The sequence below is a fragment of the Sitophilus oryzae genome, unplaced genomic scaffold (genome assembly GCF_002938485.1).
Source record: "Sitophilus oryzae breed Bouriz unplaced genomic scaffold, Soryzae_2.0 scaffold_1000_pilon_pilon, whole genome shotgun sequence".
NCBI lineage: Eukaryota > Metazoa > Arthropoda > Insecta > Coleoptera > Curculionidae > Sitophilus > Sitophilus oryzae.
In genome coordinates, this window is record NW_022145617.1 from 837,918 (window position 1) to 865,697 (window position 27,780).

General features: G+C 32.6%; 2 protein-coding genes across 4 annotated transcripts in view; one reads left to right on the forward strand and one right to left on the reverse strand.

Annotated features, from left to right (window-relative positions):
• The window catches only part of LOC115876133 (trichoplein keratin filament-binding protein), a 127,519-nt gene that overhangs the window by 60,383 nt on the left and 39,356 nt on the right, over positions 1-27,780 (reverse strand). The window lies entirely within an intron of this gene.
• The window catches only part of LOC115875956 (glutamic acid-rich protein), a 67,063-nt gene that overhangs the window by 397 nt on the left and 38,886 nt on the right, over positions 1-27,780 (forward strand). For all 3 annotated transcript variants that reach the window (XM_030891604.1, XM_030891689.1, XM_030891767.1), the window contains exon 2: positions 22,997-23,212. In XM_030891604.1, the coding sequence (XP_030747464.1) occupies positions 23,041-23,212 (172 nt within the window). In that variant the 5' untranslated portion in view covers positions 22,997-23,040. The remainder of the gene's footprint in view (positions 1-22,996; positions 23,213-27,780) is intronic.

Genomic DNA, 27,780 nt, shown 5'->3' on the forward strand with positions numbered 1-27,780 from the left:
GATAAATATTAGTGATGGGCATTACGATTCTTTTTAGTGAATCGAATCACAACTATCTAATTTATCATTTTGAATCCACTTTTTTTTGAGGAAATATTTCCAAAAATATAGAAATCCTTCAAATTTTCATGTATTTTAAAGTTGAATAATATATTTTGTCCTAATCGACCGCTTTTGATGATTCTTTAAGCAATTTGTGTTTGAAACACCCTGTGGAATATGTTAAGACAGCAAGAAATTTAAAAATCATTTTATCATCGAGCTACATACTTTCTCGATAGTTTGGTTTTCGGCTCATTTCAATAGCTTCATTTTTGATGGAGATATTCGCTTTTCAAGAAGACACTAACATTTTTTTGAAATTTTTACATTAAAACCATGCCTTTGTTTTTGGTCCCAGTCAATAGATCTATGAAATAGTGTTTTTGATTTATGTAATGTCTCTGTTATTGAAAAATCATATTAGTATTGTCTGTTGGCTGTTGGTCAGTTGCTAGGACCAAAAACAAAAGAATGGTTTTAATGTAAAAATGAGAAATGTTAGTGTCCTCTTCAAAAGGGAATATCTCCAACAAAAATAAAGCTATTAAGATGAACCAAAAAACAAATTATGGAGAAAGGATGTATCTAGATGATAAAATAATTTTTGAATTCCTTGCTGTCTTAACATATTCCACAGGGTGTTCACCGAACTTTCACTAAAATATCAATATTTTGTTTCCCCTGTATAATTGACAGATGGGAACTTTCGTTTTTAATTTAGAAAGGGGTACTAAAAAGTCAAATCATTTAGCTACGTATTGCTTAAAAAATCATCAAAATCGGCCTACTAGAACCAAATGTATTAAACTTTAATTACATCAAATTTTTTAGGTGTCCGTTTTTCGTACCGGTGAGTGTATTTTGTCCTAAAGGGGAGATTTTGATAAATATATAAGCAATTTGTAAATAAATTATTTGACTTTTTAGCTTCTTCTAAAATTAAAAATTAAAATGTTCATCTGTCTATTATACGAAGAAAAACAGAATGTTATTTTAAAATAATAACATTTTGTCTTAAAGCTAAAGGCTGCTAAAAGCAAAAGTTTGGAACACCATGTGGAATGTCTTAATGTGACAATCTCCAATTTTTAATTCCTAATTAGGCACCTTAAAAATATACGGTGAGCTGTGTACGGTATTGGCCCTCCTGAAAAAATAGTGTAAGTATAGCTGGTTTTGCTTCTATACTCCCTATTTCTTCTCGATAGCTTTATTTTTATTCGAGATATTCGTTTTTGAAGAAGACAGTAACGATTAATAGCAATTGTAGCATTAAAAGTATGCCTTTCGCTTTTGGTCCTCATCACCACACCTATAAGATCGAGTTTATGGTTTTTGTAATGTCCCTGTCATAGAAAAGTCATATTATTTTTGTTTGTTGGTAGGGGAGATGGCACTAAGTCCAGAAGTGAATCTCAACCATGTTCAATTAAAGCAACAATAGTTGATACAACTTATTGACTTAAATCCATCTCTGCTAAAGTAAAGCTTCATTCGGAACCTCAAAATCGTAGAAGTTTGTGCCTCTAATTTCAATGAAAACACTCAGAACGTCAACATTAGTGGTAGTAATTTTCAATTAGTAGAAAAAGTTAACAAATCTTTAACTTTTTCCACTATTTATACTTCAAAATTGGCGAATATATACAGGGTGGTCCGAATTGTATTCCGGAAACTTCGGCAACATATTCTGCAAATAAAAATAGGTAAAAAAGTATAAATGTATATCCTAAAATGCTTAGTTTCGGAGATACAGGGTGTAGAAATTTCATTTTTATTTCGATTTTTTCCGAATAATTTCTGAAGAAACATCAATATTTAGATGAAAATTGGTGTCTGGGAGTTTTTTGACATGAGAAATTTGATTTTGATGTCAATATGACTCCTACTGGTAGAGGGCACCACCTACGTGTGTTTTAACTGTTTTGAAGCGTAATAACTTTTTGTCCGTACCTGTATAAAACTACCGAGGGAAAAAATATAGATGTCTGTGATTTTTTACGTAAAAAATATCTCTTTGTAAAAATCGCTACGAAGAACCATTCTCAAGACATTTAGAATGGAAATAGTCAATACATGCCATTATTAACGAAAAATAAACACGTTGAGTAGATACCGTATGATCGAATAAAAACGGCGTCAGCGATGGCTATGAAATGAAGATCGCTGTGATTTTCCAGCCAACTGGACGCCATTTTTTTTCGATCATACGGTAGTTATTTTACTGAAATAATAAATTTGGGAAATTATATTTTTTTTAAATTAATCATATTTTTTCTGCAAAAAAAATGATGATTAAACAGTTTTTGTTGAACTTTTGGTACAAAAACATTTCAAATTTATGATCTCAGTCTAATAACTATTTAGTCAACATGTTTAATTTATGTCAGTTATGACAGGTATTCATAATTTCGATTCCAAATATCTCGAAAACCATTACTCGTAGCGATTTTTACCAAGAGACCTTTTTTACGTAAAAAGTGTCGCAAATGTATATTTTTTTACTCAGTAGTTTTATACAGGTACGGACGAAAAGTTATTACTCTTCAAACCAGTTAAAAAATATGTAGGCGTAAAAAAGTCTCAAAAAACTCCCAGACACCAATTTTAATCCAAATATTGACGTTAGTGCAGAAATTATTTGGAAAAAATCGAAATAAAAATGAAACTTCTACACCCTGTATCTCCGAAACTAAGCATTTTTGGACATACATCTATAGGAACATTTTTACTTGTTTTTATCTGCAGAATATGCTGCCGAAGTTTCCGGAATACAGTTCGGACCACCCTGTATATAACAGACTATCGCAAGCTGTTGCTAGGACAGGTATTCTATTAATTTTAATAATTGTATTTTTTGGATATTGTAAAATTGAAAATTGTACAAAAATAATATGACTTTTCCTGGGGTTTTGATAAGGACCAAAATAAAGACATGTTTTTAATACTAAAATTGTTATTAATTGATAGTCTTCTCCAAAAGCAAATAATACCTATCCCCAATAAAAAAAATGCTATTGAGATGAATTAAAAAACAAATATTCGAGAAAAGACACAACTTGATAAAGTGGTTTTTAAATTCCTTACTTTATTAAACTATACCACAGGGTGTTTCAAACTTTGACAAAAATATCATCATTTTATTTTTCGTTGTTGGATAAATAAATGGTGACTTTCATTTTTAATTTAGAAAGAGATACTAAAAAGTCAAATCATTTAGCTACAAATTGCTTAAAAAACATCAAAATCGGCCAACTATAACAAAATATATTGAACTTTAAAATACATGACAATTTTAAGGTGTCTGGTTTATAAAATTCTAAAAAAACTTGTTAACCTGAGCTTTGAACTTGTAAAGATACTTACCTAACTATCTACTTGATGATTTTGTTGTAAATTCGTTAAAAAAACAAAAGTACCTAATATCAGAAACATATCCAGCTACCTACGAAATATAATTGTGCCGCTAACAAACAAGAAAATTGTTGATTTTATGATGAAATGTTAGTTATGTGTTAAAAATAAAAATAAAATAACTGCTAGATTAAAATTTTGGCAACGGCAGAATTCGCCAATACGCAAATAGTGACTCGACATTGCCCAAGCTGTCGTTTTTTAGAATTACATCGAAACATTGAATCGGAACGGTGCCAGTGATGTTTCTGTTTAATGAATAAAAAATGTAAATAAACACAATCAAACAACAAGGGGAAAATGAAAATAGGTAGATAAAAAGGAAAAACATGAATTAAATTTTAAAATAACTTACTGCCATTACTCGCTGACGAGTATTTGACACGCATCAGAAGATGATTACGCAAGGCGTTTTTTTCATGAGCTTTTCTGTGACTGAAAAGCCCGATACGTGATGTTATTTGCCTACCGCACTCCGGACATTCAAAAATTTTATTACTTTGTTGCCTTTTTACTTTTTGTTTACAATCCTTCTCCATTGTGTTCTATTGTGCGCTGCTTCCTCCAATATAGATAAAATCAAACATGTTTTGGCCTCATTAATGGTCATAATTGAATTAATAAGATATCTATTCATTTTATGCATATACTCGTATATAAAACATACATGATCATTGTCATTGTTAGTGGTATATCAGATTTAGAATAAAAATGCTGCCTATTTGATTTAAAGAAATTGTAGCATTTTTTATTTCCTTTAATAAAATTGAATTTAAAAATCTATTTTTATTTAAATTCCTTAGTATTGGCGCCATCTATTTGCTAGATACCAAAGATACCAAACTCCATTTGTTACAGCTCACTTGTCTCGATATTTAATTTTTATTAGCGCATCTATTCGCTAGATGTCAAACTTCATTTATTACAGTTCACTTGTCTTGTTTATTAGCGCTATCTATTCGCTATATGCCAAACTTCCTTAATTGCATTTCACTTGTCCCAATCTCACTTCGCTGTGGATTGCGATTTTCTGTTCTAATGATTTCAATCATATGATACCACTTTTTTCTCTCTCATTTTGTCTGTGGTGAAAAGGGTTTTTTTTGTTTCGGTTCTGAAACTGAGAAGAAGGTCTTTCTTTCTGGGAATTTGGATCTGAAGAAGACGCGTGTTTCGGCGTCCGACAAATTTTCCAGTGAAAAGCACTCTGAATCCACTTTTCGATTTCCATTGCATGGGTATCCGATTTGGAAATTTGAAAACCTTGTAAAGTATGCAATCCAGAGTATAGATCGTATTTGTTTGGTTTCTCTTGGAATGACCACCGTAAGTTTATCCGCCATTTTATATAGCCCTATCTAACTAAATTCTATTTCAGTTATTTCCGTTTTTTATTTCGTTTATTTGAGTATTTAATTACTGGTTTGGATCGGCATATGGTTTGAATAAATTTATGTAAAGCTGATTTTCAGACCGTAAGTTGTTTTTTTTATTGAGTATCTGTCCTGAGAGAACTATTTTTTATTTATAGAGTAACTACCACATGGTACTCAGTAACTACCACATGGTACTCAGTAATTACCACATGGTATGCAGTAATAATGCAGTAATTATTGTATGTTTCACCCAATTTCATTTTGTACGGACCTATGCAGACCTTAAGACAGTGTTCCTGACATTACAATCATTCTTTTGGCTGATATCGAAGACTTCTCCTGCCATAGTCATCTGCATCCACTTCTGTTAGTCTGGAGAATACCTACCTACCTATTTACATCATAAGAAACTATATACAGATAAGTCTCTTAAGTTTGATACACAAGGTACGCTTTTATTTTATAATTTTTGAGACAACAGATTTAATAACCTGCTAAATTATCACTATTTATCCCACATTTTGTAGTCAAAATTATTTTTTATTTAACGTTATAAGTTATAATTTGATTCGTACAGTACACTCTTATTTAGCTATGATAGTTTATATGAAAATTATTAACACGTATTCATTTTAAAGGTTTTTGTACACGACATGTTTCGAAACATCATCGTATTGAGACATACATAAATTTCACCTGTTTTTATATTAAGTAGCTTACTTAGTTCAAAGAATACAGTTACTAAATTCGAATCTATTTAAAATAACTTGCGGTTTTATTGGGATCACTGTGACTAATTGATGATACTTGTGTTCGTTTTCAATAAATGTTTAATGTAGGACAGTTATTTCTGACTTTTATTCCTGATATACATAATAGACCCTTAATGCTGTTGATTACTTTATTTTAGCTATGTTGTGATATCATATTTTTCTTTTTGGTTTCTTATTTTACCACTCTCATAAACAAAGTAAGTGGCGCCCTTTTCACTGTCTTTGACCATACCTATTTGAATTCTTAACATCAATATTAAAATCTCTGCAGCCTACATATTATCATTTTTTTATTTTTTAACAACATTAGAAAGTCACTGTGAGTCAGAAGCCTTACCTACGAACCCAGCTTTCCTCTAACCCTGAGCAACGGATTCTTTTTTCATTCTATTTGGGTAACGACAGAAAAGTCGTCACAAAATATGCATTTGTTTATTAGTGTTTTCCTTTTGTTCAAATACATTCCTTTTATTTCAAGCTTTTCTCTTTATATTTTCAAATGCAATGCTTAATGATTTATTAATATGTCACTTTGTTTGAAGCTTGAGTTGATTTTAATCAAATAGGATCAGTACTAACAATTTAAATGAAATAAATATCAAATTTATTAGAAAAATAACTGTATTTCGGAATTCGGTGATAAGTAGGTAAATACAATTGTATTGACTGTCTTCCAAAATAAAAAAAATAGATATAAGGGTATCCTGGTGAATTTTGTCTAGTGACGAATGGTTTTTGTAATGTTCTGGAATTGATCTGTCTTTATTAGATTCCTTCAAAGGTCACAGAGATTCTAAAAAAGAAAGCAACATTTAGTTAAATATATGATATACTTTTCTCCATCTTAAAACTGGAGTTAACCTGAAACAGACATTTTTCTATACAGGGTATACAGGATTTGCAGGTTTTCTGAATCGTATAATTGCAAAAAAACAGTATTTTTTAGGTTCCTAACGCCACTATAGATGAGAAAACCGCGCTATGTTGAATTTAAAAAAGTGGGGTTCTTAAATTTCTTGAAAGACTCGAAAGTCAATCACTCATTCTTTCGTGAAAAAATATTGTAGTTGTGTAATACATTAAATTTTCCACCCTGTACAAATTTCTGTTCTGTACAAAACGAGTTAACGATAGAGTAAAGTCCATTATCTTAATAATTGTTTGGAGGTTTACAAATAAATGTTAAATACAAAAGTTATAGGGAAGGTTAAGATACAAAATTAGTTATAGGGAAGGTTAAAATTTAAATTATTGTCGGACCCTATATATTATAAAAAAATATTATTAGATAAAAAAGTTATAGAATTTTACGTAGAATTTAAAAAATAAAATAAAAAATGGGGTGTTGCATTTAAAAAAACATGTTATATCCGCAACACTTTTTCGAAGCACTCTGTATATTCTACAATAATTTTAAAATGTGTATCTTAACCCTCCCTATAACTTTTATATTTAACATTTTTTGTAAATCTCAAAACAAAGGAGATAATGACCTTACTCTATCGTTGACTCACCCTGTACATTCTGTAATGTTCATCAATATATTTTTTTACCTTTTATACTGGTACGAGCTGTAGTAAGTTCCAACTTTTTAACAATTTTGCTAGCTTGACTTCGTATTCCTCTACATCTGAATTCTCATCATCTAGTGAAATATTACTTTGCAAATTTGAATTGTTGAATTCGTCCAGCGTTAAATTCAAAATCACAATGCATCATTTCGGCCGGTGTCGCTTCCATCACTCTTCAAGCAAAACCTTTGGCCGCCATAATGCTACTGAAATAATATTAACGTTTGATCATTCTAAACAACTTCTTAAACAACACATTACCTGTAAACGATACAATTCTCCTTTTTGTCACTAACAACTGTCATATACAATAAATATCATTGTACTATTCAAAAAAATGGAACGCGACAAAAATCATACAACAACGTGTGGCTGATCGGGCTTATCCCGTCAATACCGCCAAACACCATCTTTCGATGTCCACCTCAAATGCATGACTTTCTATTGGCAAATATTAATCACGTGGCAAATGCCTAACAGAAATGTTAGCAATTCTTATAGAAATAAAATACTCTCGTGCTTAAAATAAATTTATTATAAGGATGTCTTATTGGAATAATTAGACAAGCAACACTTTTCAAAAATAATAAAGCAATGCCAGTTTATTTTAAACGCGGTTCTTTTGAAACATATAGAGTAATAATTACTTTAAAAGTACTAAATATTAGATATCCGATAAAACAGTGTTCACTTTATTTCGAATGCTTTAATTTTTATTATGTATATAAAACAATATTATATTATCAGCAATCGTTTATAAAACAAATAATTAGGTAAATCGAATTCCATAGAACGAGTTAATTATTTTAACGTGATTTAATGTGCATTTTACAATGCATTTTTTTTTCTGAGTGATTGTCTAAGGTGTCTCTGCACCCAGGTTTCGCTTCCATATAACATGGTGGGGATTATTAATGCTCGGCACACTGCAAGTTTCGTTTTTGTGTTCAAGTCATAATTATAGATAACCCTGTCTTTTAATTTCCAGAATGCTCTTGAGGCGTTGCTAATTCTATGCTGAATTTCAGAGTCGATATTGGCCTTTTCCGAAATCAAACTGTCGAGGTAATAGAATTCTGCTACATATCCCAATAGTTCTTCTCCGATTTTTATGGCATTGTTGTGATTTTCCGGGGGAGTGCACGTAATTTTACTTTTATCGATGTTCAGCTTAAGACCCAAAGACCAGCTCGGACAGTGTAGCGTGCCGCTTTGATCTTTTTACGCTCGGATTTGCGATTCGAAGAGTATTGAAACACTGGATTTTGCGAGCTCTCGAAAAAACCAATAAATCGTAAGCGCCAGTCAGCCCAGAGATGTATTCAAAAAATTTTACACGTGACGTAAAAAAGTGTTCGACTGGTGCTAGAACATAATTTAGAAGTGAAACTTTTAAATTGTTGACTTTAAATAAATATGCATTTTAAAGAAAAACATTTAAAAAACAAATTAATTAATTTATTTCTAGAAATAACAGCAAAATGAAATAGGTACATTGATTACTTATAATTATTTACGAATGTTTCTAAATTAGGAGCTTTCGGTTTTTGTTTGCTACATTTAAGTTCTTATTGATATTCTTTAAGGTATAATAAATTCTAACTTTTGCGTATAATTTTAACAAAAAATACATTATAGGAAAATTTTGATTGATGGTTGAATTTAATTGTCTGAAATAATTTAACGAATTTACATAATATATTTTCATTTAAGGAAAGTTCTTCAAAATTGTTCTGAAAAATTTTATAAAAAAACTTTTTTAAAAACAAGTTTTTATTTAAATACACTAAAAAGAATAAAATAAACTTTTTCTTTAAAACTTTTATTATGAACTTATAACGTCATTACACAATTTTAATATTATATAAAAGCTTGTCGCGAGATTTGAGTGTACAGTTGCACTCATAAAAATCTGGTACGACAACTTTATATACACTACTATACAGGTTGTTAAATTGTTCATTGTTCGCGGCAAGAGTTTTATGGCTGAAATAACCTCGGCCCACTCGTCGATAGACGACGCGACGGGACGAGTCGGCAGAAAAATCAATAATGCATACGTTCTTAGAGCTTTTCAAAACGATGAAGACTACTTATTTGGAGGCTTGCTAATGCCAAGTGACCATTTTTTTATTTAGTTTCCTCATTGGAGGCTATTTTTATAAGCTTTTATTTAACTTGCTTTGTATGTAACTATCTATGTATGTATGTATGTTTGTTCGGGGCAAATCTTGTAAGCTAAATTAAAACCACTTCCTTTTATTGTAGAAGATTGAAATTTGGCATGTAGGTTCAGTCTCGATGACAATACACATTTTTGCAAGGCATGACCCCATTTTTTGACATATATATATATATATATATATATATATATATATATATATATATATATATATATATATATATATATATATATATATATATATATATATATATATATATATATATATATATATATATATATATATATATATATACTTCAGCCCGATCCATTCATAAATAGAATTTTAAAATCAAAACCTCAAAAATGCCGCCAGCTGTCAAAAATTCGGGTCATGCCTTGCAAAAAAATGTATTGTCATCGAGACTGAACCTACATGCCAAATTTCAATCTCCTACAATAAAAGGAAGTGGTTTTAATTTAGCTTACAAGATTTGCCCCGAACAAACATACATACATACATAGATAGTTACATACAAAGCAAGTTAAATAAAAGCTTATAAAAATAGCCTCCAATGAGGAATGAATCCAAATGAAGGAAACTAAATAAAAAAATGGTCACTTGGCATTAGCAAGCCTCCAAATAAGTAGTCTTCATCGTTTTGAAAAGCTCTAAAATGTGAATATACTTTTGAATTGAACATTAATTTTGAATTGAATATTAAACAGACTATATTTTGAATTATTTCCATAATTATTTGTGCAATCAGCAGCCGCACATCCCGGAAAACCTTTTCCCATTCCATCAATAAAAATAAAATTGAAATAAAAGCACAAATACCTATGGTTAAATATAAGAAAAAAAATCGAATTAAAATCTTCCGTAATACGGCCCTACGCGCCACCGGTGGAGGCTATGCATCGACTGAATGAGGCTGACTGTCGGTCGCTTAATTCAGTTAGCGCATCGTCGGAGTGGGGCGTTTTAAATTCGAGCGTGGGAAAAATTGCCGAGTGTCAAAGCTATGTTATTCTGTAAGCTGTGCCCAAAGACTCGTATGCCCAGGTATATGTGTTCAGCATTTCTTGTTTTTGCAACTAGAGCGCAGTCATCAGCGTATTGAAAAAAAAATCTTTTAATTTTGCGTCATGATGAAAAAGTTAATAAATCAAAATATCTCACCTTTAGAAAATATATATGTTCTTTTTTTCAAAAAAAAACAGTGTGTGTACTATGTGCGCATATTTGAACTGAAACTTCTTACTAACAGCTATTAAATTGAAGGATATACCGTATGATCAAAAAAAAATGGCGTCCAGTTGGCTTGGAAATGACGATCGATGACATTTTCAATATAATTTTACATATAAAATGACAGCGATCTTCATTCCATAGCCATCGCTGACGCCGTTTTTATTCGATCATACGGTATATTTTTTTATGAATGCTTTTTATAAACTTCAAAAAATTAGAATTAATATAAAAACGTATAAGTACTATACTAGCTATACAGGGTGTCTCAGATTTTAATCGGGAAAATTTAATAGACGATAGAACTTGCAAAAATAAAACAAAAAGTTTTTATCAACTTGTAAGATTTAAAGCTTCCTTTTCGAGATACAGGGTGTTAAAGTTACTTAAAAAAGAAAAAAAATTATGATATTTGAAAAAGTATTTAATCGATTTTGATATAACTTGACTCGTTTATAATACTTACTATGGGACTTAAAAGTTTAATGGCCAGGGGCGGCGGTGGGGTATCACTGTTCTTGACTTTTTTGTCTATCTTGCTTACTTCTTGCGAAAAAAATTAAATTCTAATTGGTAATTAATATTATACTTGGGGTTCTAATAGTACCCTGTATCTCGAAAAGGAAACTTCAAATCTTACAAGTTGATATAAACTTGATAAAATCTGAGACACCTTGTATAATTGTATACTGTTTTTTTTTATTTTTATTAAAAAACGATAATTCTATCACCCGGCCGGATAGCCCTGGCAGTTGTGGCAATTAAAGGTCTGTTCTCAGAAGAAGCCCTGACTAGTCAGCGCGTTTCTTATTGGTTGAAATGTGTAGAACAACAATCAAGTTTCTACGCATTTTAACCAATGAGAAACGTGCTGACTAGTCAGGGATTCTTCTGAGAACAGACCTTAAACCAAAATATTACTACATCTATATCTATGACTACTACTAACCGACAATTTGTTTTGTGTAGTCTGTGGTCTGTTTTTGTTTAAATGTTTTGTTTATTATTCATTATTTATAGTGATTTACAGTAATTTTATTAAATTATATGAATATTCTCGTTGATTGTTTCTTTGAAATAAATATGACGTGTCCTCCAATAATATACAGAGTGCTCCGAACTGTATTCCGGAAACTTCGGCAGCATATTCTACAGATAAAAATAAGTAAAACAGTTCCTATAAATATATGTCCTAAAATGCACAGTTTCGGAGATACAGGGTGTAGAAGTTTCATTTTTATTTCGATTTTTTCCAAATAATTGAAAAATGACTGAAGTAATGTCACTATTTGGATGAAAATTGGTGTCTGGGAGTTTTTTGACATGAGAAATTTGATTTTGATGTCAATATGACTCCTATATGTAGGGGGCGCCACCTACATGTGTTTTAACTGGTTTGAAGAGTTATAACTTTTCATCTGTACCAGTATAAAACTATTGAGTGAAAGAATGTACATTTCCGTAATTTTTTACGTAAAAAATGTCTCTTGGTAAAAATCGCTACGAGCAACCGTTCTTAAGATATTTAAAACGGAAATAATCAATACATGTCATTATTGACAAAGAAATAAACAGGTTGATAAGTATTTCAGTTTAATAATTAAGTATCTACTTAATTATTTAACTGAAATAATAAATTTGGGAAATTTTTATTTTTTAAATTTACCATAAATTTTTCTGCGAAAAAATAATGATAAACATTTCAAATTTATGATTTTAGTCTAATAATTTTTAGTCAATAGCAATAATATTTACAAATATCTCAAGAATCTCTTCTCGTAGCGATTTTTCCCAAAAGACATTTTTTACGTAAAAAAACATCCCAAATGTACATTTTTTACTCAGTAGTTTTATACAGGTAGGGACGAAAAGTTACCACTCCTCAAACTGTCCAAAATGTGTAATGTCCAAAAACTCGTAGACACCAATTTTTATCCAAATATTGACGTTATTTTACGAGTTACTAATTCTAAATTCTAATTCTGAGCTGGCAAATGAACTAGACCGTTATTCAGAAGCTAAAAAACTATCAATGAAGATATGCATGAAAATTTACTTCCAAGCACACAACCAGAGGATACTGGTACACATCAAGGTTGGTACAGTTTATTATAGTGATTTTGTTAGCCGCGTATATATGGCACAGATCATTACCCAGTGTTGTCACAAGCTTATTTTTCATCGGGGTAGATTATCACGAGATAGCGGGGTTAAATTGTTTTATAAAGAGGTAGATCTACCCCGAATGGCAACACTGCCGTTACCTTCTTCCCCTCGAAAGCTCATGCGTCACGGCCGTCATTCTTAGTGCCGTAATTTTTACTTTCAAAGCCCGTACAGAAGATTCACTTCAAAAAATAGCAATTTCTTCAAAGAAAAAACAAAGAATCGCAATATAAAATTAACTCTCCGACAAAAATGCTAACGGCGAACGGATGAATCGAGAGGACTGGTTTATTTAATCTAAAGCGGCGAATTAGAGGATTTAAGTGAGCGATATTGCATCGTATAGCGGGGCAGGATCCTCCGGTTTACATTCGGACTCCCGAAATAGATTACGAATCGCACATTTCCCGAATAACGTAAACAGAACTAGGTTTTCACCGCGATGCTTCCATATCATCTCGTTTCGATCTGCTTTTCGTCCAACGGCAATAATGGATCAGTTAATAAATAGCGTTATTTAATGGTCAAACAGATAGCACTGACCTACTGAAGCTACTGCTAAACTTTTCAGCACAGCGAATTATATGAATTTTGATAATTTTTTTTTATAATATCTTCTTCTTCTTCTTCCTTCTTCATACTAGGCGAATCGCCTGTTTGGTTTCGTCGACTAACCAGTTGTCGCTCCATCGTTCTCGTGGACGTCCTAAGCTTCTGCGACCTAGCTGTGATTTGTTGCGTGCAACTCTCACTATCCTTCTGTTGTCCATTCTGCTGATATGGTCGTTCCATTCTTCCTTTCTGCTGAGTACCCACTCATTTACATTTTCCACCTTGCAAGCTCTTCTTATGCTTTCATTTCTCTCCCTGTCCAGAAGCGTCTTTCCAGCTATTCTGCGTAGTACTCTCATTTCGGTTGTCTCTAGTAGTTGTTTCGTTTTCGCTGTATCAGGTCGAGTTTCTGCAGTGTATGTCATTATTGGTCGTACCGTTGCCTTGTAAATTCTCGCTTTAGTTTCCACCTCAATGTTTTTATTTCGCCATATTGTATTATTCAGGCATCCTGCTATTCTGGTTGCCTTCGTTGTCCGTTCCCGCACCTCCGCATCTACATCACCATATCCTGAGATTTCTATGCCTAAATACTTAAACTTCATCTCCTGCTGGATAACAGTGCCCTCGACTTACAGGTTGCACCTTAGTGGTTTGGTTTGGTTTGGTCATGCATTTAGTTTTCTGGGTCGATATTATCATATTAATTTATTTGGCAGTGGAATTAAATCGATGTAATAAGCGCTGTAGATCGTTCTCATTTTCAACTACCAATAGGGCGTCACAAAAAAAAATAAATCACATCCCTTCAGTAAACGTACACTTCCTATTATTTCGTCCATAATGATGTTGAAAAGAAGAGGGCTCAGGGAGTCACCTTGTCGGATACCACGGCCTACATTTATTGGTTCGGTCAGGACTCCGTTAATTTTAGCTTGAATTTGGTTCGCTTCATATATGTTTTGTGTGGTTTTAACGAGGTTGTGTGGGATTTGCCTATTGTAAAGAAGGTGTACAACGTCTCTTAGCTGTACACGGTCGAACGCTTTTTCTAAATCAATAAAACACATATACGCTGGTTTGTTATATTCGAATGATTTTTCTGTTATCTGTCTTATGACAAAAACCGCGTCTGTGCATGATCTGCCCGATCTGAAACCTTGCTGTTCATCTGCTAAGCATGTTAAGTCGTTAATTTTGGTTGTTATCACTTTTGTCGTAAGTTTTAGTGTGGTACTTAGAAGATTTATGCCTCTATAGTTTGAGGGCAGCTTCTTATCTCCTCTTTTAAACATCAAGATAGTGGTGCTGGTTCGCCATTCATCAGGTATCCTGTGTTGGTAAAGGATTTTTTGAATCAGGCTGCTGTATGAGACTTTGGCAGCCATATTTAAGTAATTCGTTTGGGATATCATCTTGCCCTGGGCTCTTCCTATTCTTTAGCTTTCGAAGGGATGTAATTATATCGGCTACCTCAATCTTTACGTTGTCGTTGGACATTATTTCGGCTGTATTTAGTTCAACGTCCATTTCTTCTGATTTGTATAGTTCTGACAAATAATAAATCCAGGATTCCCTTGCTATGTGATTTGTTTCAACTAACTCGTTAATCTCTTTTCTTTGAGTTCCTATAAAGCGCCAAATTTGTTTTTGAAGTCCGTAGAAGTCACTCTCCATTCGTTTAGAATATATATATAATATCTTACGGACAAAGATGTAGTAGACTGTGATTGTATGGGACGGGGGAAGTTAATCACCGCGATTATTGATCCATAGTGTCCCCTTTCTTGAGTTATAACTCATCATACAGCTTCAGGGCTTTGACAAAACCTAGTATCTAAGACGATTTTATAGAGGTTAAAGCCATTACGCTGTACTTTCGGGTCGCTCTCAGGGGTCGGGTAAAGCGGGTATGTGGCCGAAGAAAATATATATTATATTTCAGAAATCTGCCTGAAAGGCTTAGCCCGATCCTGTCGTGTTAAGCCACACTCAAAATTCCAAACACACGTGTTTTGATTAACGCTTGATTAAGGTTTGCAGAGCTTCAGCATTTGCCATAAAATAGCGAGCTGTAGTATTGTTATAAAAATAATATTTAAATATTCCGCCTTTACCATATGTAAAATAATATATAGTACACCATCCGTTTCCGGTAGATGTATGCGCAGGCATAAGGTACTGATGGTACGACATTGTAAATTCATTCTTTCTCTGAGCGTTGAAATAAAAGTATCAAATTTCAAACTGTGTTTTACTTATGTGCCTCAGTAAAGTTGGAATCACGTGGTCCAAGACACCACAATTGGCGACGAGGATTAAAAACTATTCTATTCTGTGTTGAAAACGAATATAGATCCGCGCGTTAAAAAGTGAACAGTAAAATGGCGGAAATCGGGCATCTCAGGGAATTTTCACCGATAAGTAGTGACTGGTCTATCTTCAAGGCCCGTTTGTTAAACTATTTCGCTGCAAACGGAATAAAAAGAAGAGAAAGATGAAGACAGAATGAAGGCGATATTATTAAATACATGTGATGAAGAGGCATACAAATTAATATTCGATTTGGTAAGTCCTGAGAAACCGGAACAAAGGACATTTGGCCAGTTGATCAAGGTGTTCGACGAATATTTTAAACCGCAGCAGTCCGCATTCGCTTTAAGATACAAATTTTATGCAGCAAGGAAGGAATATGGAGAGACTGCAACTCAGTGGGCAGGCAGATTGCGAAGTCTGGCTGTAGGATGCGAGTTCGGAGCCGAGCTGGGAGTTTGCCTAAGAGATCGATTCATATTTGGGTTCGAAAAGGGACCAATTTTGGACCGTCTAATGGAGGAAAATATCGCTACGTCTTTTGAAGGGATAGTGAAAATTGCATCAGCAAAGATGGCGGCCAGAGAGGTGCAAGAATCGATGGTAAAACAGGAGCCCGTGAATTTCCTACGCAACAAGAAAGGCGACGCAGGTGCAAGAGGCGCGCGCAACCCGGATGTAGGAGGCAACTTTGGAACCACAAGACAGCAGTGGAACCCTTACCAACAGAAACGTCAAAGTCACAGTAGGGAGGCAGCCATGATGACAGCCATAAAATGTGACGTCTGCGGAAAAGGCAATCACCAAAAAGATAAGTGTTTTTATAAATCTTTAAATTGTTCCAAATGTAAAAAGAAAGGTCATTTAGCCGCAGTATGCAGGCAAAAATTTAGTAATAGGTATCATAATTTTATTGAAGAAAAATCCTCGGTAAATAATCAAAACAATGATGATATTTGTTTGTTTACATTAAGACACCACACGAGCCAATAGAGGTCCAATTGGTGGATTGTTCGCTCCTTTTCTAGCTTTTTCACTACCCCTACTTTTCTATCCCGTGGTGGTCTGGCACCCAAAGTAGAAGGACTTTATTTCCTTTGACTAATTTGTTTAGCTTCTCTATAGGCGTTTCATGAGCAACTTTGAATGGATAGTTACTGACTTGATTGCTTTTAATCCTGCTTGAATATAGGATAAGATAGCTATTTCTTGTTTCCGATAGTTCCTATCTAAGATAAGTTGTACGCATCTTTCGATAGTGTAGATTTCTGCCTGAAGGATGCTGAGGTAGGTGCCTATTGGTTCGGAGTATTTACTTTTCGGTCCAAATACTCCTGTCCCTGTTCCAGCTTTGCTTTTGGAAGCATCAGTATACCATGTTATATCAAAAAACCAAACCAAACTATTACTAAAATCATTAGCATAAACATTTTACAGCTGTTTATTTTAAAACTCTAATATCTCAATACAAATAGGTAATTTTCCTTTCAATTACAAAACAAACAAAAGTAAAAAATGGACGAGTCCGCGACGAGTCACTGTTTGGCAATCGAAACTGAAGTGAGGTATTACGTGGTTAATGAGAATTTAATAATAGGAGTTCTCTCTCTCTCTCTCACACATTTTTTTAAACGACCACTGAGAAAAATCCACAAACTTAAAAAAAGAAAAAAAAAGCGTGGGACTACGCTTTTTTCAATTCTCTAGCAATGTTCATGTTCAACACAAAATTATCGGGTAGTTATACCGGGTGCGTCTCAAAAGTGGCTCACCCCCTATAACTTTTTTATTTATTCAGATAAAACATTGAGATTTGGTGTATTAATATATGACATAAATTAGGATTGATTGGCGTATTCAATTGTTTTCTGTCACTTCCTGTTTCACCGGAAATGACAAGAACTTTTGATTTTTAAATGGTACCCTCGGTGTTTTGTTGCTTTATTCTATAGAAAATGACATTCTGAATAGATATCCATATATATTTTTTTCCCCTTTCTTGGGTATGAGGTTTTTTTTTATTTCTTTTAGAAGAATGTGAACATTCTTCTATATAGACTGGTGGTAGCAAGGCGGCTGCGGCTTCAAGAATAAAGTGCCTGAGAAAGCCCACCATGATGAGGCGAAACGTCGCATAATAAAAAAAAAGTTTCCATTTTCAATTAATAAAAAAAAACCTCATACCCAAGAAAGGAAAAAAAAATATATATGGATATAATTCTAAAGGTTTAAGAAAAAGAAAAAAAAAATAAATTCTGAATAGAATGACATATAATATGTCAACTTTTGAAATTTTCGAATATGGTTTATTTGAAATTGCAACATGCGATTCATAACGACAATTTGACTCGAAATACCAAGTGTGTGGTACCAAATTATTCGTAAAACAATGCTTTTTCCAAATATGCTAATGAGCCACCCTCGTTCCATTTGAAAAAATTGAGATATGATTAAAAATACGATTTGGGCATCTTTTAGCCGGCCAGGACAAGACACGAATAACATTAGACAATCAAATCTATTTTTCCAAAGCTCCTTGATTAAAAATTAGTGTTTTTAACACAGCCATGGCACTCTAGATAAAAATTTAAAATTCACTTTTGTTTTAAGCAATAATGTCAAAAAAATGACATATTATATGTCATTCTCTTCGGAATGTCATTTTCTATCGAATAAAGTAAAAAAATACCGAGGGTGCTATTTAAAAATCAAAAGTTGTAGTCATTTCCGGTGAAACAGGAAGTGGTCGAAAAGAATTGAATACGTCAATCAATACGAATTTATGGCATATACTAACATACCAAATCTCGTTTTTTTATCTAATAAAATAAGAAAGTTATAGGGGTGAGCCACTTTTGAGACGCACCCGGTATATTACTTAGTTCCATTAGTTGTGTGTGTAACTCATAGATAAAGGAAACAAGTACAGATTGGCACTTTCCTTGTATCATGTCCTTAAAGGACAATGTAAATACTATTTGGCGTTATTTTTATAACGGTCGTCCTCCAAAGCTTTTGATAATTTCGGAGTGGTTCGGCTTTCTCCGAAATGTCGCCATATATTATTTATTCAAATTTATTATTTTCATATCAATTTTTAAAATAAAATACAGTGTGTTGCATATAAGAAACTTTCATTTATATAAGGACATGTTTGAAATACTTATGAAACATTGGAAACCGACGTTATGCCACGATCCACGATGGTTTTTGCAGTTCACAGTTCACACATCTTTTTAAGTTTTTAATGCAACTTTTTCACAATTATCACGGGTTTGAGTAAATAAAATTTAAATTAAACTTACAAGATGACAATAATTACTTCGAAAATGGACCCTTTAAACACTTTTTGGTATTTTTTCAATGAGGGCGGTTTAGATTTTGAAAGATTTTATAATTTTTGAAGATTCTGACAAGAGAAAATTACTTCTGTTCTTGTACGGCGGTTGTTCTTAGCAGCCGCTATAGCAGCGCCCTACAACGTATGCGCTCCAAAACAGTTATAAGTTTTGGCGGCAAGCCGAGCATTCCAATCTAAACTTGTTTCTATCTATGGTATAACTGACAAATTTCAAAAATATATTTCTATAGGTAGTAGTTAAAATTGTTAAAATTTCGTGTTTCAGTGTTTTTATTATCCTTTTATTAGTTTTACAGAATTTTAAATAAGCACAATGACTACAGGCATACTTTTCTTGAAGTAACTCAAGGTACTTTTAAGCTGAGGACAAACGAGGCGGCTTATGGGCGGCGGCGTCGGCACTTTTTTCCTAGCCGCTTATTGCCGCTTCCGCGGCCGCCGCGCCGCGCTCAGTGTCTTTTGTACCATTGAAGTCCCATTGAAGAGCCTACGCAGGCGGCACAACTCGCGGCGCACTATGCGTTGGATGGTCATTCTAGCGGGACAACAATCTTGTATTTATTTATTTATTAATAAATTAAGTTGTTAATAAATAAATGAATTTAACTCTATGGTTACTATATATTAAACCATTTACTACGTTCTTAGATTTTATTTAAATGTTTTGTCCCGCTAGACTTACCGTCCGCCTGTGTTTCGCGCCGCTTCGACGAAAAGCCGCCTCGTGTGTCCTCAGCCTTAACCGTCTGTAATAACCCCTGTAACCTCTTTGTAACATGCTCAGCCTTAGTAAGGTGCAAAGACTTGCTTGTCTGAGCATAACAGGGGCGATGAAATCAACGCCCACTGCATCAATGGAGGTGCTTCTGGACCTTCCGCCTCTTCACATAGTGATCAGGCGGAGGCAAGAATGGGACTCTATCGACAACAAAGTGTCTAGTCTCTGGGGAAATAGGACAGAAACAGGACACTTAAAGATGGGAGATTCTATCGGAGGACCTCTACTCCAAATGAGATCGGACCAAATGACCCCAATTTATCACTACCACAAACCATTCAAGGTGAACAAAATAGATCGAGGAATGTGGACAGATATGACATTCCTTCAGGATGGACTAACCTGGTATACAGACGGGTCAAAGACCGCTGAAGGAACAGGAGCTGGAGTATTTGGGAAAAGACCAAGGGCAAGCTTATCCTTTTCCTTGGGTAAACACTCAACCTTATTCCAGACAGAAATCTTCGCCATTCTACAATGTGCGAGAGAAAACAATAGAAGAGCTTATTCAGGTAAGCTCATCAATATATGCTCAGACAGTCAGGCGGCACTTGGGGCGCTTATGAGCCCAAAGATATTGTCGAGACTCGTCTGGGAATGCCTGGGTGAACTAGGAGCTCCGGCACGACGGAACAGAATTAAATTATTCTGGGTGCCGGGCCACAACGGCATCCAAGGCAACGAAAAAGCCGATGAGCTAGCTAGGCAGGGATCATCGGCATCATATCTTGGTCCAGAGCCAGTACTGGGAATACCCAAATATATGGCCCGTAGGGCAATAAAACTCTGGATCAGGAAAAAGCACAATGTCTATTGGAGAAACAGACAGGGGCACAGCAAGGCTTTTATCCAAGGACCTAGCTCTAAAACCGCAAAAGAACTGCTAATGCTTAGCAGGGATAAAGTGCGGATTACAACAGGCCTCTTGACAGGACACATGGCTGTCAAGTGTTACCTGAACAAGCTCAACCTGTATCAAGGAAGTCTTTGCTGCAGACTCTGCGATAAAGATCCTGAAGCAGCGGAGCACATAATATGTCATTGCGAGGCTCTGGATCGCAAGCGATACTTTTTATTTGGGAAAGCTAGGCTAGAACCGGAGGAACTATGCTCCCATCCTATCAACGGGTGCAGATATAGATACAGGGGAACAAACACAATAGGCCTCACAGGTCGCAGTGTTTCCGGCAGCGGACGGCCCCTTGTTATGGAAAAAAACCTCTTTGTAACACTTATATATATATAAATGTCGATATATAGTCAAAGTTCTTTAATTTCGACAGTGACTAAATACTAAGTTATCAACTAAATATTTGTTCTGATATCAGAACCGTTATAGATAGGTTTATGACTCACGCAGTCAAAATAAAAATAAAAAATCGAAACTACCAACATCCATTCAAAATATTTACTCCGTGGCTGTACGCCCACGAGCGCCATTGTCAAACTGCCAATTACATGGCGGCTAGATATTTTCGTTTATTTCGAGATTTTCGAGTCGTTTTTTTTTCGATTCCAATCGTGACGTGTTTATATTTTAATAATTTTCCGGTTAAATCTAGTTGTTGTTAACTAAAGTGTCATTATAAAGAAATCATGGTAGGCTTCTGGAAAAGCACCCTACTAAACCGAACACTCAAAACTAAAAATACGTTATTTTTTTAAGCAAAAATCAATTCTTTGAGAATAAAAGTACTGATTTAATGACAAATTTCACTTAATATAATGTCCCTATATACAGGGTGTTTCAAAAAACATGTGCCATCTCTCGTGGGGAGATTCTTCATGTAACATAGGTCCGATTCTACTTTGTCTCGTAGTTACAGGGTGTTAATATTTTTTCGATTTATAATGATTTTCTTCCAAGTACTTTTAGCGTTTCGAATGAATTTTTGTGGTTAAAAGTTACTAAAAATTCGACATATTTTAAAGCTTAAGAATGTCGACATATTCACTAGGGACATACATATGGGTTATCACTCGAATATTTTTCTAAAAAAAAGCATGTACGCTACTGACTTTTTTCTCTTGTTAGGGAAATAGTGTAAGCAGTTTAAGGTCGATTAAAACTTGTCTCTTGACATTTTATCGATTTCGGCCTCCCTGATGAGATAAACGCAATTTTATTAATTTTCCTTGATGTAAATCTAATAGCAAAGTTTGAAAAAAATAAAAAAAATTATCATTAACTTACGAAAGCTTTAAATAAGTACTCATTGAAAAAAAGTTCCTATAAACATAGGTATGGAAATGTATAGTTTTAGAGTTACAGGGATGTTAAAATTTTTAAAATTAGTTTTTGTTGTAATTATCTTAAATACTATTATTTTTTTATTTGAAATTGCTGTAGGTTGGACTAATAGTAATAATATTTAATAATAAATTAGGTAAAATATATAGGTTATTAACTTTATTTATATTTTAATTTTATTAATTGTGATTAATAAAATTGCGTTTATCTCATCAAGGAGGCCAAATTCGACTAAATATCAAGAGATAACTTTTAACTGGCATTAAACGGCCTACAAAATTTTGCTATCAAAAAAAAAGTCAGTGGCGCACATTTTTTTTTAAATATTCTAGTGATAACCCATATCAACGTCATGTATTTAAAAAAATTAATAAACATAGAATATATTTTATGCTTTTGGTTAGATATAGAATAAGACTGTTAAAAATTACAAACGTATACACCACATTATTCTGTTAAAATTACTTGGCTCTGCTTCAAGAACCAGCTAAACTACATCGATATAAACAGTTTTATGATTTCAAAAAATATTGTGGTGAGAGTAATGCTTATTGTAATATGGTTTGTTTCATACACGGTAATATTTTTAAATGACCAAAAAATATACCTCCTATATAGAGCGAGTCAAAAATAAGTGCAAATATTTTAGGGGTAGTATATTTCGACCCGTCGAAACACGATTATGTGTTTTTTTTTCGCCATTTTTTTTTTAAATTTGGAACTTTTTGAAAAGTGTTTTGGATATTTTTTTAATTTTTAGTTAAAAACCATAATTTCGTGATAATATGGCAACATAGATAATAGATTAAATTTAAAAGAAAGAAAACCCACAAAAGATCCAATGGTTCTCAAAATTTAAGCAAAAAATATTTATTATATTACATCCAAAATAACTCGGTTATTTTGGATGTATTTGAAAAACTGTAAAGAGAAAATACGCCAATCTTCAAAAAATAGTATCACTAATTTCACATTTTTTATTCCAGATTTCTAGCAAAAACGTCACGTTTAACCCCTGTCCGGTACCAAAATGCCTGCCGGAGGAACGGCTAACAGTTCCAATCCTTCGGGAAGAACGACCTTTAGACCGCCATGGGTGAAAAACGAACCCGAAGCCGCTCCTTTCAACCAGATGAACCTGAAAAGCACGCCCAGGAAACGAGAAACCACCCCCGTAGACCCAGCAGAAAGTAACCCCATAGGTAGGTATTGTACCTATAGTATACCTAGTAGCTCGGTCAAATTAACCCAAATAAGTCGGAAAAAAATGTAGATCATCCCTATAAAAATTGTCTTTACAACGGGAATTGTTATATCTATAACAATTCCAAAAGTTGTGTTCTTCATAATATGGCACGCTACACACATCACAGTAGCTGTAATACAAATCAAAATATTTTTTGTCGGTCTATATAACGCATAAATATATAAAATAGTACATTCTGAGATTATCAACTCGAAATAAACTCAAATCACAGTTTTTTTAGTTGAGAGTCTATTACGCTGTACTGTTCGGGTTGCTCTCTGGAGTCGGGTAAAGCGGGTGTGTGGCCGAAGGAAATATATATTATACTAGTTGAAGCCTGGCGCATCCGCCACGACATCAGAAAAATACTTTTTATTTTTTGCTTAATTAAATGAAAAACAAAAAATCCGGCGACGACAGTTTTTAGAAGAATAAATTAGCTATCTTTTAGTAAAAAAAGCAACTTTCTAGAGCAAGTCGTTACTTCAGTAGAGACGACACAGATAAACATTAGCATTTTATACAGGGTTGTTCACCACATACGACACGGAATATTGTAGCTAAACGATTAGATTTTTACAAATTGTAAGTTTTGGGTTCGTTGAAGGACTATTAGAGCTACAAATTAAAAATATTTTTACAAGACACAGAGTGTCCCAAATAAATAAAAAATATCAAAGTTGTATTTTTTTAAATGGAACACCCTGTATATTATGACATTTTTAGTTTCTACGATTAAAATAAAGGTAAATTTTATTAAGGTTTATTACACTTAAACCTTACCGTTCTTGAAATATTTTCAATTTTGTGAAATTGCAGTAAAAATTTTAAGGCTTCATTTCTCCAAGGGTATCAAAGTTTTTAATACTAAATATTTACTGAAGTTTATTTACTGATCAGTTATTGTGTTGCAATAATAAAAATAATACTACCTTATACAGAGTGCCTAAAAATTTATTTTAAATAATTATTAGCTTCAAACGGCAATAACTTGTTTAATTTAAACGGAACACCTTGTATATTTTACGAGAATCAGATGCACAATTTAATTGTCTATCAAATTACATTATACCATTTTTTACCTATCTCTTTAAGTTTCCGTAGAAAATGCATTTTCTTGTAATTTAGAACTTATTTATCAATATACCCATGGAATATTGACATTTTAGATTATTTTTAAAGACGTACCAAATTTTTAAAGAGTACAGATACTAATATTGTCGATATAATTTGTTTATTTTATTAAAAAATAAAAAACTGTTTAAATATTTTTTAAAGAGGATCAATTATTATGATTCCAGTATTTAAACTACATTAACTGACTGTTTGCGTTGATTAATAATAATTGCTCCAAATACTAAAAAACTGAATTTTGTATGGGCATTAGACAGTGTGATAAAAAGTAACACCTTAAAAATGATATTTCATTTTTTAATAAATGCTTATTTATAACAACAGAGACTTTAATTTGTTAACTTATTATTATATTGATTTCTGACTCAAATCCACATTTATTTATAATAATTTTTAACGAACACAATTAAGTATGTCATTAATTAGTATATGGGCGGAAATAATGGTGTTATATTTAATTAATGGTATACTCTTTTTATAAAGATTTAAATAGTTTTCTTTTTGCATACAAATGGGCTAGTAATATTATCGTTTTGCTAAAAACGATAATATTACTAGTCTGTACATTTTGTACATTTGTTGCTTTAAAAACAATCTAAAATGTCAATATTCCATGGATGTATTGATAAATGAGGTCTAAATTATAAGAAAATGCATTTTCTACGAAAACTTGAAGGGATAGGTAAAAAATGGTATAATACAATTTGATATACAATTTAATTGTTCATCTGATTCTCCTAAAATATACAGGGCATTCCATTTAAATTAAAGAAGTTATTGCCGTTTGAAGCTAATAATTATTTAAAATAAATTTTTAGACACTCTGTATAAGGTAGTATTATTTTTATTATAGCAACACAATAACTGATCAATAAATAAACTTCATTAAATATTTAGTATTAAAAACTTTGACACCTTTGGAGAAATGAAGCTTTAAAATTTTTACTGCAATTTTCAATTTTACAAAATTGAAAATATTTCAAAAACGGTAAGGTTTAAGTATAATAAACCTTAATCAAATTTACCTTTATTTTAATCGTAGAAACTAAAAATGTAATAATATACAGGGTGTTCCATTTAAGAAAATACAACTTTGATATTTTTTATTTATTTGGGACACTCTGTATCTTGTAAAAATATTTTTAAATTGTAGCTCTAATAGTCCTTCAACGAACCCCAAACTTACAATTTGTAAAAATCTCATCGTTTAGCTACAATACTCCGTGTCGTATGTGGTGAACAACCCTGTATAACAAAATCATATAAATTATATAACAAAATCATTTAAATTATATATCACTGTAATCACAAAACTTCAATCAATTTCCGTATTGTAACGGAATTTTAAATTATGCCTTTATTTTCGAGAAAACTTAGTCCAAACATAAGGAATATTTTGTTGATGACTGATCCAGTGCCTTCTATTAAAAGATCAGCCAACGGGCGAGATTTATGATGTCACGCTAGTTAGATATAACGGATTAATAAATATGTTGTAGAATACATGGAAAACATAATTATTCCTCAGATTTTTGGTTTGTATTTTAAAAATGATATAGTTTACATGAAATATACATAATATACAGTTAATAACTACAACATATACATATACCTATTTATAATAATAAATACTTTGGCAAATAAACTATGAACCATACAAATGCAGCAAATGTTTTACAATGTACAAAGAACTTTTTTTGATTTTTTAAACTTTACAAAGAATAGAGTATTAAATTAATATGCTGTTAAAGACGAAATAATATAATTAAATATTTTACAACCCATTTTTTATTTTTTACAGCCAATTTAAGTACACTCTGTATATATAATTCAATTTTCTTGTTTTATTTTGCTACTATATCACCAAAGGTTCCAACCCCCAACTGTGAGTATTTTCTGGGAAAACTTACATGTAGACACGAGGCTCTAAGAATTTGTCAAAAGAAAACAAAATGACCTGACACAAAATAACCACGACAGACATCATAACCCCTCTAGAAATTAAAAATCATAGTTCAAAAGACAAGAGGTTATTTTATTCCAAAATGTCTCCTTGCCAAATAAATTAAAACGAGGACCAGAAGTCTGCATGTCATTTAAAATACATATACAACGTCTCTCGCGACATTAATTTCTGCAACGTCTATAAATAAAATTAACGTAGTAGCAATCTAAATTAAAGAAACTGACAGTTACTTTCGACGAGGCCGGAAACAATGGAATCCTGCCAAAACGATATAGGACATAATGGAAAACCTTCATACCTGAAATATCGTTCTAGTTTTTGAATATCATAAATTCCGTTGAAAGTTGTACTCTATGTTTAGTACCTGTGTTTCTAAAAATCATCAAGTAATAATCCTTCTAAATAATAGTAGGTATATTTAAAGTCAACTTGACAACTGGCTTTACGAGACAGCATACGAGACAGTTTTATATATGTTAAAGCTAAAATAGATACTTGCTAGTTTTAATAAAACTAGCCAATTAATTGTAAACAAAATAAACGCGGTGTTATTATTAAAGAATCTGCCTATTTTTGTAAAAATGTCGGGTAATCAGCACCTACTTGATATTTTTTACGCTTTATCGTTGATTGAAAGAATTGGGAAGATAATCAACTTAATTATTCTATTTGATATTTCCCCTTACGTGTCAAGTGCTGTACGGTGGAGCCACCACTCGATCTGCGGCCAACGCGTAAAACACTTTCTTTTCTCTAATTCGGCCAGCAAAGGCATATCGAAGACGGTGTGGAGCTAAAAGCGACAGTGTTGTTATATCAAAATGTGTAATATCTGTAATATGTTTGACAAAAATATCTTTGGATGAAAAATCCGCGTTTATGTATTGAAAATTTATTCGTGTTAAACATAAAATAAACCACAAAAATAAAAAAATCTTTTATAGGTACTGAATATGTCGTATGATCGAAAAAAGTCATTTAGTTGGCTTGGAAATGACGATTATTGACATTTACCATAATATTTTACATATGAAATAACAGCGATCTACATTTCCAAGCCAACTCTGACGCCGTTCTTTGTTTAATCATATAGTATTATAATAAATTGTTTAATGATAGAAAATCCGTATTATTAACATACTGTACCCAAAATCCGTAAATCTACAGATTATTCAGTAGTTCTGGCAACACTGTCTCCGACGACCACTCGCTCTGTCGACTAAAAACAGAACTACAGTACATTATTCTTGACCCGCTGAGCTGTAGACGACTATCAGCGCACAGCGGCGCAGAGCTAAACGAAATCTCAGAATTTGTAGATCAACGTCCTTCTTTTCTCAGATAATATATCTTTAAAAATAATATCAGTAATATAAACTACAATTGTATCAATCGAATTTATAAAACAAAAATAGTAAACATTA